At 40.7% G+C, this 13,563-nt stretch overlaps 1 protein-coding gene across 3 annotated transcripts in view; it reads right to left on the reverse strand.

Moving 5' to 3' along the window:
* TNNI3K (TNNI3 interacting kinase) overlaps positions 1 to 13,563 on the reverse strand; it is a 215,997-nt gene that overhangs the window by 21,593 nt on the left and 180,841 nt on the right. For all 3 annotated transcript variants that reach the window (XM_075320308.1, XM_075320306.1, XM_075320305.1), the window contains one exon: positions 11,719 to 11,888. In XM_075320308.1, coding sequence (XP_075176423.1) covers positions 11,719 to 11,888 — 170 coding nt within the window. The remainder of the gene's footprint in view (positions 1 to 11,718; positions 11,889 to 13,563) is intronic.

A 13,563-nucleotide genomic window follows, 5' to 3' on the forward strand; every position in this document is an offset into this window, starting at 1 on the left:
GAAAAAACGCTCAAAAAATTCCAAAGTGGATTTCCCATAGGAATTAATAGGAAGCGTTTTCTTTCTTTTTTTTTTTCTATGGTGGTTTTAAAGTAGATTTGCTCCCAACAAAACTTTTGCGAAAATTCTGCAAATAGTCAGTGTAAGGGCTCGTGCGCACGTTGCGTAATATCATGCATTTACGCTGCGTCTAGGATTGCTGCGTAAATGCATGCGTTCTGCGTCCCCAGAACAATCTATGTAGATTGTGCATGATACGTGTGCACGATGCTTTTTTGAACGCAGCAATTTGGATGCTAAAATTTTGACCCAAATCCGTACATTCAAAAATACAGCATGTCAATTAACTTGTGCGCTTTGGATCTGCTCCCACTTTGTCTATGGGAGAGGCAGCATCCATAGCGCATGAAATCGGCATCTATTCTGCAGACACACTGCATCTATTACGCAGTGTTTCTGCAGCAATTTGAAGCGCACATTTGCTGTGAAATCACTGCAGAAATTTCAGCCTTTACGTGCGAACATGGCCTAAAAGGACTGGAATTCTGTACTTAAAATGCAATTTTGTTTCTTCTGGTTTCATATGGACGGGAAAAAAACCCAACAGCACAGTTCTTTGGCATCTTTAAACGCATAGAGCATGGTAGTTGTCGTGAAATCACATTCAACTGTTCGTGCCACTGATTGTCCACCTGGAAAATCAGCATTTATGTTTGGTGGAAACATAATGTAATTGGTTGAGCAGAGATCGGGTTTGTGCGCAATTTCTGCAGAAAAATCTCCAGAATATTGGCTGCAAGTGCTGATGTGTTGGCAGGAAAAACCCAGTAACAAATACATCTGTTTTGACACATTTTCCCCCACTCATTAGAATGGGTGAAATCTGCAGCAAAAACGCTGAAAGAATCAACATTCTGCAGATTGAAAATTGAGGCGATGGAGAAAATAAGTAACATGTGCCCGAGGCGTCAGGATTCTCATTCATTTTGCTGGGAATGGGAAATCCTTCACATTTTGTGACAAATCTGCTCAGAAAAAAAGCAACAAAACATAAGAAAACAGCAACATGTGAACAAAGCTGTAAGAGCTTTGTGTATAAACACCTCACCCTGTCCTGTCCCTCAAATCATGACATGTTGTCTCTTATGCCATTGCTTTATTATGGAAAAAATAAAGTATGTATCGCCATGTCTGTTACTTTTCATGGGTTAAATGATGTTATATTTGGGGTTGTAGCAAAGCCAGAATTACTTTTTTTGTGCAAAAGTAGCCAAACATGAAAAATAAATTACGGTAATTTGATTTCACTATAAATCGTACTGACCCGAGGAATAAAGTTGTTTTTTTTTCATGGTGGGCGCTGTGAAATAACAATTATAAGCAATAATAATAATAATAATAATACTATTATGATAAAATATTAAAAGATACATTGTTGCTGTTTTAAGTTCACCCTTTTCCCCCCCACAAAAATATATATTAAAAGTAACTAAAAAATATTCCATAAAAAAAAAACTGGTATGGAACTAGGAACAAAATAATTTAAAAAAAAAAAAAAAAATAATAGCTGTATCCTTAAGGGGTTACATCCAAGCAAGATGAATAAGTTCTGTTTCCCTGAAATGGGATCCAGGGATTCCTGACTTAGGAGGTGCTGTCAGTTTTCCCATTTTAGATTATAGGGTCATGCCTTCTGACTGAGCACTCTTTCCAACTAGCTTAAGGTGATTTTTAATTTTCTATAAGTAGGTTCCTGCCCTCCCTTAAAGTTGTTGGCTTTTTCAGCCCAGGTATAGGCATTAGGTAGGAATACGCCTTGACGCTGACTGCTGGGCTCAAATAAAACTACCCTTCTCAATTTTTAACTGTATTTTCTTAGTATGTCCAAATTCCTATATTTAATGTTTGCATACCTTAGCGTCTCAGAGTGGAGCTGTTTGTTAGGGGATATTTCATATTGCGTTTGCACTTATTCACACAAGTCTGTTAGGAAGTGCCTTCAGTTTTTTCATTTTACAAGCACCGGACTGGTATATGGTTTGGGTTCATTGTGCAGAGGTGAACTTTAGTCATAGGGCTACGCCAGTAAAGGCTCATTCCTCATATGGGTGGCACGGTGGCTCAGTGGTTAGCACTGCAGTCTTGCAGCGCTGGGGTCCTGGGTTCAAATCCCACCAAGGACACCATCTGCAAGGAGTTTGTATGTTCTCCTCGTATTTGTGTGGGTTTCCTCTGGGTTCTCCGGTTTCCTCCAACACTCCAAAGACATACTGATAGGGAAATTAAATTGTGAGCCTATTATTATTTATTTAATAATAAATATTATTATTATTCCCCAGATCATTCTTCAGGAGCGCACCGCTCCTCTGCCTTCCTGTTTCCTGCTTGCTGTGCTTCTGATGTTTGACAGTATGGAAGAGCCGCATGGTTGAGTGGACGGCCCAAACTGTGCACCCTCCTATGCCGCAGGCAGACAGTTTTGCCTCTGTAGCATCGGAGGGTGCAGGTGATCCAGGATCTGGCCAGTAATCTGCACCCCTTGCCTAGGAATCCGTCCACCACTGACAGAATTCAGAGGTCGCCGGTAACTTTGACCATGAGCTATAAACTGCAGAATTAAAAATCCCTCCATTCTGGGGAAATGATTGACTTTACAAGCACTTTGCAATTTTCCTCATCTATTATGGTGAGACAAACTAAAATAAATATAAACTATGTCTCCCCCAGGATCACTGGCTCCTACTCCCAAAGTCATTTTTACGAGTAATACCCCCCTTGCTTTGCAGTCAGGATTACTTGGAATAAGGCCATATTCACACAGTTTTTTGAGGTGTACCAAAAAACACAAGTTTTAAAACACAAAAAACACTTTTTTGAGGGGCTGACATTTCGGAGTAGGTTTTTTTTTATGAAGAGGTTTCAAAGAGTTTTGGAATTAATTTTTTTGAAGCTTTTTTTTCCCATTTTTTTACTTAGTTTGGAGAAGTTTCTTTCGAGATATGCTTCAAAGGAGCAACATGCACTTATTTATTTCTAAACCATTTCAGAGAAAAACAAAAACAACAAAGCTGAAAAAAAATCCTCCTATAATCAGCAAAGTGGAATTCCCATAGAAATGATGAGGAAGGGGGTATTTTTGTTCAGGATTTCGGAGAGGATCTGCTCACCAAAAAAACTCCTCCAAAAACTCTGTTTGGATTGAACCTAACATAATATTCCCTTGATGCTGAAGAGTAGAGTTCCCCTTTAATCATCTGTAGAGAGATCAGAGCTCAGTGACGGGTGGGAGTCAGGGGGTCGGGAGGCGGACATAAGTGGGCGGGGGGGGGCTGAATAACCAGGGCAGAAATACCGAGCGTTTCAATAAATTACGGACGGTATTTATAATATGAAAGGTGCAAAAGACGTTGATGAAAGGCGCGGGAACACTCCTCCGGCTATCTCCGGTCCTTTCTTGCCTCCTATTACTATGCTAATGTGTCTATTCTGCTTCTTTCTAAGCCCAGGTAACGTATTGTCAAGTGTCTGCTTCATGTAATAATACAATTAGATCCACGGAGCTTCTTCTGATTCTTCTTTATTTTCTATAGCGGAGAATCCATTCCAATTATCTGGAAACTTCCTAACCGATTCTCACGCCTTAAAAATAAAAAAAAAGTTTTGGGTCGTTTATAAACTTTGTGCACTTTGCCTAAATTGACAAATTCACAAAATGTTTTGGATGAAGTTTGTGAAGTGGTTTTATTTATTTTCCAACTTTGGACACGTCACAAATATTCTAAGTAAATATATTTGTAAGGTTGCTATTGCCAATAAATTCACACCAGATGTCGGTAACAGCCCATGCAATCCACACAGGCAAAAAAATAAAATCACAGATGTCCATAAATTAAGTTATGTATAATAATGAGAAATACAGTTAGGTCCAGAAATATTTGGACAGTGACACAAGTTTTGTTATTTTAGCGGTTTACAAAAACATGTTCAGAAATACAATTATATATATAATATGGGCTGAAAGTGCACACTCCCAGCTGCAATATGAGAGTTTTCACATCCAAATTGGAGAAAGGGTTTAGGAATCATAGCTCTGTAATGCATAGCCTCCTCTTTTTCAAGGGACCAAAAGTAATTGGACAAGGGACTGTAAGGGTTGCAATTAACTCTGAAGGCGTCTCCCTTGTTAACCTGTAATCAATGAAGTAGTTAAAAGGTCTGGGGTTGATTACAGGTGTGTGGTTTTGCATTTGGAAGCTGTTGCTGTGACCAGACAACATGCGGTCTAAGGAACTCTCAATTGAGGTGAAGCAGAACATCCTGAGGCTGAAAAAAAAAGAAAAAAATCCATCAGAGAGATAGCAGACATGCTTGGAGTAGCAAAATCAACAGTCGGGTACATTCTGAGAAAAAAGGAATTGACTGGTGAGCTTGGGAACTCAAAAAGGCCTGGGCGTCCACGAATGACAACAGTGGTGGATGATCGCCGCATACTTTCTTTGGTGAAGAAGAACCCGTTCACAACATCAACTGAAGTCCAGAACACTCTCAGTGAAGTAGGTGTATCTGTCTCTAAGTCAACAGTAAAGAGAAGACTCCATGAAAGTAAATACAAAGGGTTCACATCTAGATGCAAACCATTCATCAATTCCAAAAATAGACAGGCCAGAGTTAAATTTGCTGAAAAACACCTCATGAAGCCAGCTCAGTTCTGGAAAAGTATTCTATGGACAGATGAGACCAAGATCAACCTGTACCAGAATGATGGGAAGAAAAAAGTTTGGAGAAGAAAGGGAACGGCACATGATCCAAGGCATACCACATCCTCTGTAAAACATGGTGGAGGCAACGTGATGGCATGGGCATGCATGGCTTTCAATGGCACTGGGTCACTTGTGTTTATTGATGACATAACAGCAGACAAGAGTAGCCGGATGAATTCTGAAGTGTACCGGGATATACTTTCAGCCCAGATTCAGCCAAATGCCGCAAAGTTGATCGGACGGCGCTTCATAGTACAGATGGACAATGACCCCAAGCATACAGCCAAAGCTACCCAGGAGTTCATGAGTGCAAAAAAGTGGAACATTCTGCAATGGCCAAGTCAATCACCAGATCTTAACCCAATTGAGCATGCATTTCACTTGCTCAAATCCAGACTTAAGACGGAAAGACCCACAAACAAGCAAGACCTGAAGGCTGCGGCTGTAAAGGCCTGGCAAAGCATTAAGAAGGAGGAAACCCAGCGTTTGGTGATGTCCATGGGTTCCAGACTTAAGGCAGTGATTGCCTCCAAAGGATTTGCAACAAAATATTGAAAATAAAAATATTTTGTTTGGGTTTGGTTTATTTGTCCAATTACTTTTGACCTCCTAAAATGTGGAGTGTTTGTAAAGAAATGTGACAATTCCTACAATTTCTATCAGATATTTTTGTTCAAACCTTCAAATTAAACGTTACAATCTGCACTTGAATTCTGTTGTAGAGGTTTCATTTCAAATCCAATGTGGTGGCATGCAGAGCCCAACTCGCGAAAATTGTGTCACTGTCCAAAGATTTCTGGACCTAACTGTAACACAGGGAAAAAGTATTGAACACGATTCATAAAATTTATTTAATACTTTGTACAAAATCCTTTGTTAATGATGAAGCTCCAGACGCCTCCTGTATGGAGACACTAGTCACCTGCATTGCTCAGGTGTATTTTGTCCCATTCTTCCACACAAACACTCTTCAAATCATCCAGGTGCCACCACCTTCTATGCACTCTGAGCTTTAGTTCCTTCCATACATTTTCTATTGGATTCAGCTCAGTTGATCGGCTCGGCTAGTCTAGCAGATTTATTTTCTTTCTCTGAAACCAGTTGAGAGTTTTCTTGGCTGTGTGTTTGGGATCATTGTGTTGCTGAAATGTCCTTCCTCATTTCATCTTGATCATCCTGGTAGATGGCAGCAGATTTCTATCTAGAATGTCTCGGTACAATTGACCATTCATCCTTTCTCCAGTTACATGAAATTTGCCAGTGCCATCTTCTGAAAAACAGCCCCACACCATGATGTTCCCACCTCCACACTTCACTGTTGGGGCTTCTGGGGTGTTTTGCCTTTTGGCCTCCAAACAGTGTGTATTATGGCCTCCAAAGAGTTCAATTTTAGTGTCATTTGACCAGACTATATTCTTCACGTATCTAAATGTTGTTGAGGAAACTTTAAACGCTCTTGAACCTGCTTTTTGCTGAGTCTTGTGTGATGAGAGTGCATACAGGCCAGGGAAAGGGAGTGCATACAGGTCATTGAGGAAAAGTGTATTACTTATTGTATCTGCCGATTCCAGGTCTTTCTGTAGGTCTTCACATGTCGTCCTTAATTCTTGGACAACTCTTCTGATAATTCTTTTCAATCCTTTATGTGACATGTTGTGGTATGCACCTGGTCGTAGCCGGTTAATTGTCAAATTATGTTCTTCTGTAACCAATGCCATCAGAATGTTTTCCATCAATAAGGTTGCAGAGATCTTGAGACAGATCACTGGTTTTACCCATCATGAAATGTTTCTTGTATGGCAGGTTGGTGATGAGACTAAGGGGTACTTTGCACGTTGCGACATCGCTACTGCGATATCTTCAGGGTCAATTCGAAAGTGACGCACATCCGGCGCCAGTAACGATGTCGCAACGTGTAAAGCCTAGATGCGCCGATTTACGATCGCAAAAGCGTCGTAAATCGGCGATCTGTGTAGCGTCGGTCATTTCCATAATTTCGGGATGACCAATGTTACGATGTTGTTCCTCGTTCCTGCGGCAGCACACATCGCTGTGTGTGAAGCCGCAGGAGCGAGGAACATCTCCTTACCTGCCTCCACCGGCAATGCGCAAGGAAGGAGGTGGGCGGGATGTGTACGTCCCGCTCATCTCCGCCCATCCGCTTCTATTGGCCGCCTGCCGTGTGACGTCGCTGTGACGCCGCATGACCCGCCCCCTTGGGAAGGAGGTGGGTCGCCGGCCAGAGCGACGTCGCAGGGCAGGTAAGTCCATGTGAAGCTGCCGTAGCGATAATGTTCGCTACGGCAGCTATCACAAGATATCGCATGTGCGATGGCGGCGGGTACTATCGCGCTCGGCATCGCTAGCATCGGCTAGCGATGTCGCAGTGTGCAAAGTACCCCTAAATGTTGTTGAGCAAACATTAAACCCCCTTAAACCTGCTTTTTGTACCGCAATGGAGTCTTGTGTGATGACTGTGCATACAAGAGTGTGCATACAGGCCATAGAGGAGGAGTGTATTACTTATTGCTTTCTGTGAAACAATTGTACCTGCTGATTCCAGGACTTTCTGTAGCTCCACAGGTGGTTCCTGGCTCTCGAACAACTCTTCTGATAATTCTTTTCACTGTTCTGTCTGAAATCTTGCGAGGAGCACCTGGTCATGGCCAGTTTATGAGGAAATGATGTTCTTTCCACTTCCGGATTATGGCCCCAACAGTGCTCACTGGACTCTACAGTAGTTTAGAAATTCTTGTGTAACCAATGCCATCTGTATGTACCGTGACAATAAGGTTGTGAAGGTCTTGAGACAGCTCACTGGTTTTACCCATCACAAGAGGTTTCTTGTGTGGAACCTTGGCAATAAGACCCCTTTTTATAGGCTATCAGTTGAACCAGCTGAATTATTTTTCACTAAGTGGTAGGATTCTTTTCTAATTATTGATAGATTTCAACTGGGGTCAGGACTTTCCATGGCTTTATTCACCTCTATTTTTTCATGTGTTCAAAACTTTTTCCTGTGCCGTTTCTCATTTTTACACATAACGTAATTTATAGACATCTGTGGTTTGACTTCTTTGCCTATGCAGATTGGATGGCTTGTTACCGACATCTGGTGAGAAATTCAGGTCAATAGCAGCTTTATAAGTATATTTACTTAAGATATAGGTGACATGTTCATTCAATAATTATTTCACTCGCTGTAAATGCAATCAAATAATACAACAATTACACTAAATGGAAAAAAAAATGGGCAACATGCCCAACAAAGGTTAGTACTAAAATAAACATACATTTTTGATAGGGGTAGAAGCGGTCCTGTCCAACACTACAGCCAAATATTTAGTAAGAGGATAACTGGTATACACAAACGTATGCATGGCGACAAAATGAGGACTAATGGATTTGCCCATTTCTGTTCCCCATCTCACAGTCACTATAAGTAATCTTTATTAAACATTGTATTTTCATATCTAAAAATGTACTGACAGGCTAAATTTAAAGAGGTCCAGTCACCAGATCAGAAAGGGATAGTTTTGCTCTTATTTTATACCCGCTGCTCCCCTAAGTATTCTGTTATTTTTTTTGTTTTTTTTTTATATAAATCCACCATACGATTCCAGAGAAATGGGCCTTTTTATTTAATGTTCATTTTTTATGGATTTTTCAAGGGGGTGTATTTTACAGGATCCTCAGGGGCGTGTTTCTAGGCTCTGTTGCCTTATTAAAGGCCATAAAAATTAGCACTAACTATTACAGGCAATATGTCTGCACTCATATGGTGGATGGATGTAAAAATAAAAAAAATAAAAAAAAAGATAGAAAAATCATGGAAGCAGCAGGAATATAATAAAAGCAAAAACTGAACACTTTTGATCTGGTCCAATGATTTCTTTCAGCTCTTTTTAGGTGCTGTTTTCCCTCCTCTGCGTACTGACTGCCTTATTAAGGGTAAGTCATAGTCCTATGTACTTACATCCATGCCACTATATGATTACAGAGATATGGGCCTTTTTATATAGTGCTGATATTTATGGATATTTCTAAGGGGTGTGGCTCACATGATCCTCAGGGGCGTGTCTTTTGACTGCTCCACCTTATTGCAGGTCATATCTCTGGAACCCACATGGCGTATTTATGTAAAATAACAAAAGGAAAACTCAAGTGAGCAGTAGGAATACAGTAGGAGCAAAAACTATAAACACAATCTGGTCCCAGGGTCTCTTCATCCCTCTTTAGGTGCAGTTTTCCTTCCTCTGAGTAGTGACTGCCTTATTAGGGGTATGTCATAACCCCATGTACTTACAGCCTTGGCACCATATGATTACATAGATATAGGCCTTTTTATTTAGCGCTGATATTTATGGATATTTCAAAGGGGTGTGGCTCATAGGATCCTCAGAGGTGTGTCTTTAGGCTGCTCCGTCTTATTAAAGGCCGTAAAAGTAAGCAATAAATATTACAGGCCATATCTCTGGCACCATATGGCGGATTTATGTAAAATAAAAATTGGAAAACTCAAAATTAGCAGCAGAAATTTAATAGGAGCAAAAGCTGGACAGTTTTGATATGGTCTCAGGTTCTCTTTCAGACCTCTTTAGCTGCTGTTATCCCTATTAAGGCATGCTCAGAGGAGGGTAATGTCAGAGCCCCATGTACTTACATCCATGCAAACATATGATTACATAGATATGGGCCTTTTTATTTACTGCTGAAATTTATGGATATTTCAAAGGGGAGTGGCTCACAATATCCTCAGGGGAGTGTCTTTAGGCTGCTCTGCCTTATTGCAGGCCATAGCTCTGGAACCATATGGTGGATTTATGTAAAACAACAAACTGAAAACTCAGGGCAACAGCAGGAATATAATAAAAGCAAAAACTATACACCTTTGATCTAATCCCAGGCTCTCTTTCAGCTGTTTTTCAGTGCTGTTTACCCTTCTCTGAGTATGGACTGCCTTATTAGGGGTATGTTATAGCCCCATGTACTTACCTCCATGCCACTATATGACTACATAGATAGGGGCCTTATTTAGTGCTGATTTTTGTGGATATTTCAGGGGAGTGGAGCTCACAGGATCCTCAGGGGTGTGTCTTTAGGCTGCTCCACCTTATCAAAGGCCATACAATTAGCACTAAATATTACAGGCCATATCTCTGGAACCATATGGCGGATTTATTTGAAATAAAAAATGGAAAACTTAGGGGAACAGCAGGAATATAATAACAGCAAAAAGTGTACACTTTCGATCTAGTTCCAGGTTCTCTTTCAGCCCTCTTTAGGTGCTGGTTACCCTCCTCTGTGCATGGACTGCCTTATTAGAGGTATATCGTAGCCTCATGTACTTAAGCTAAATTAAATCCAATTAAAAATAGAAATAAAATCATAAAAGCTGAGAATTGGGAGAAAAAAAAATGTGAATGCAGTGACACAAACAAACATAAAATGACATAGTGATTAAGCGTCTAGACAAAGAGAAATATGGAGAGACGCAGACGGCGAGGAATGAGAATCCTTGTTGTGCTGTCACGCGATGGGTTGATAAATTAGTATAGTAATCATCCCGGTGTCAGCCCGCTCTGTTCTGGTATAAAAAGGGATTTTTTTGTTTTTGTGTTTTTTTAGACATGAAAACAGGAATCGTCTGGGGAATTTCATTTTTAATTATGTGGTGAGAATAAACAGAAGCAACAGAAAGTACAACGTGAATAATTGATATTATATGAATACCAAAACACCGCAGGTAGGAATTATTAACGGGATTATTCATCGAAAATTGAGTGACCCCCGAGACGTTACCTCCACATAACCCTGCGCATCCTCCGCATACACTGCAGCCTTTCATTTCTCTCTGGTTGTTTGATCTTGACTGTTGCAAAATAGTATTAATTAAAAAATAAAATAAAATCATCTATTAAATAATCCCGGCACATACATTTATGTAAGACATACAGACTTGTAGTGCGCATCCAGCTGCGAAGTAACATTTAAGAAATCTGTCACTTTTTTCGTTCACTTTCAGGGTCTCCGTTATTTTTATTTACTTGCAGTACCACTCCTGACCACATGGAGCGCTGTGGGTAACAAGGTGCAGCATTCATACATTGTATAGTACCACTCCTGACCACATGGAGCGCTGTGGGTAAGATCGTGCATCATTCATACATTCTATAATATCACAAGTCCTGACCACATGGAGCGCTGTGGGTAAGAACATGCATCATTCATACATTCTATAATATCACAAGTCCTGACCACATGGAGCGCTGTGGGTAAGAACATGCATTATTCATACATTCTATAATATCACAAGTCCTGACCACACGGAGCGCTGTGGGTAATAACGTGCAGCATTCATACATTCTATAGTACCACTCCTGACCACATGGAGTGCTGTGTGTAGTAAGATCGTGCATCATTCATATATTCTATAGTACCACTCCTGACCACATGGAGCGCTGTGGGTAATAACGTGCAGCATTCATACATTCTATAGTACCACTCCTGACCACATGGAGTGCTGTGTGTAGTAAGATCGTGCATCATTCATATATTCTATAGTACCACTCCTGACCACATGGAGCGCTGTGGGTAATAACGTGCAGCATTCATACATTCTATAGTACCACTCCTGACCACATGGAGCGCTGTGGGTAAGATCGTGCAGCATTCATACATTGCATAGTACCACTCCTGACCACATGGAGCGCAGTGGGTAAGAACTTGCAGCAGTCATACATTCTATAGTGCTGCTTCATTCCATCCCATGTAGTGTAATGATACTCAAAAGCATTCAATCGTTGCAGAGGTTAAGTTTACATCTTGTGGTCTACAAAACCTAAAAGTAATTGACTTATTGCAATTTGCTCCTTTAATATGACCCTAGTGTCACCGTTGCCTCCAATGATGGGGTATGATGTGCTGTAAAGCTCGTCAGGTATCGTAGTCCACTCACCTCTGAGGCCAGCCGGAGTAAGCTCTGGAATTTAAGGCATACTCTAACTCAAAGCGAGTACGAAGAGCCGCAACATGGCTACGACCAGGACCACCACGGCCAACCAGGTAATCGGATGACGCCGACGGGGAAAGGGAACCGCTGCTGTTACTGGATCCGGGAGACATCAACTGCGATCAGAAAGAAAAGAAAATGTGTTATGAGCCTCATGTTCTTACCAATGTATCTATAACTCGTGAAGCTTCACTCACTTTACAAGATGCAAAAATTTCAAAATTTGCAAAATTTTTACACCGCTACGAGTTATGCAAAAATAAAAAATTGCAACATTAGTAATAGCTTTAGGCCCGAATTCTAGTGCGAGCTGATGACTCGAGGTTACAATGTTTATAACCAGTATAGCACATGGTAACTGGTGAACCGTTGGTTCCAGCTTTGGCACTGGGCCGCCAGCTGCGCCTCTATCAGGACTTGGCTTTTCTTTTGTATTTTGTATCCTCTGGTTTTTGGAGCTAAAATCTAAAGCATTGCAATGTTTATCCTTTATAAAAAGAAAGTTTAAATAGAAATAATACAAAATCAATGTCTTTAATGGTATTAATGTGTGTGCTGAGCACAGATGAGTCTGCGGCCTCGGGTCGTACGGCTGAAGGTCTGCGCCGGGTAGAATAATGATCAAGATCTAACGACAAGACGCTCAAAATGCACAAAAACTCCCCACGATCCAGCACTAAAATCCATCCGGTAAGAAGAGACGACCGTGAAAAATGAGGAGGAAAATTACGGAGATTTTTCTGCTCACCTGAGGCAATCTCTGGCGCCCTTAATTTAACATGGCGGCTCTCGCTGCTACCACTCCTCAGCCGAGAGAGAGGGCCATTCATTTTTATGGCTGAGCTCCATTCACGCCGAGGACATTGCACAGTGAAGGTTATAAATTACAGCCGCCTGCAATAATGTATCTCGATGTTGCTGTCGATCAGCGGAATCTTCCTGCTAGGTTCTTTTATTGTTTCCTTCCGCGGCAGCAACGGGAGATGAATAATGTATTTATATAATATTTAGATCGGGGTCTTATAAATGTGTCACTGGGATTGCTACACATACTTATATTAATATCAGTCATAGTATTATTTAACCCTTCAATATTATTTTTAGGGCAGGATAAAAGGGGATAGAAGCAATCCGCTGCGGGTCACCTTTCTCCAAGGGCCACAAATCCACTGCATGGGCCGGCTGTCCGGTACAGAAGCTCGAATACAAGCCTTTTCCTTATTATCTACATGGCGTATTGTTAACCCCTTTAGGACCAAACCAATTTTTGTTTTTACGTTTTCTTGCCATTTTTCCAAGAGCCACACCTTTATGCTTTTATTTTTTTGCGCACACACATGTATGAGCACTTTCTTTATGTGGAACAAGTTGTAATCTTGAATGATACCATTCACTTTACCGTATAATGTAGTGAAAATAAAAAAAACAAAAATTGCAACTGCGGAGAAGAAATGTTCAATTTCGCCACTGTTTTTTGGATTTTGTCTTTATGTTGATTAATGTAAAAATGTCTCCAAGTCAACATGATCATTGAGATACCAAACTTTATATATAAATAAATATATATATACAGGGTGGTCCAAAAGTAGGTGGACAGTATGTGTGATAGGATTATCAAACATGGTGTAAAGTGAAACTGATTCAGTTGCCCTTAGCAACCAATCAGATTCCACCTGTCATTCTTCATAGACTTTTTGGAAAATGAAAGGTGGAATTTGATTGGTTGCCAAGGACAACTGAGTCAGTTTCACTTTACACCATGTTTGAAAACCCTATTACACATACTGACCA

This window comes from Anomaloglossus baeobatrachus, chromosome 8 (genome assembly GCF_048569485.1).
Source record: "Anomaloglossus baeobatrachus isolate aAnoBae1 chromosome 8, aAnoBae1.hap1, whole genome shotgun sequence".
In the NCBI taxonomy this organism is placed as follows: domain Eukaryota; kingdom Metazoa; phylum Chordata; class Amphibia; order Anura; family Aromobatidae; genus Anomaloglossus; species Anomaloglossus baeobatrachus.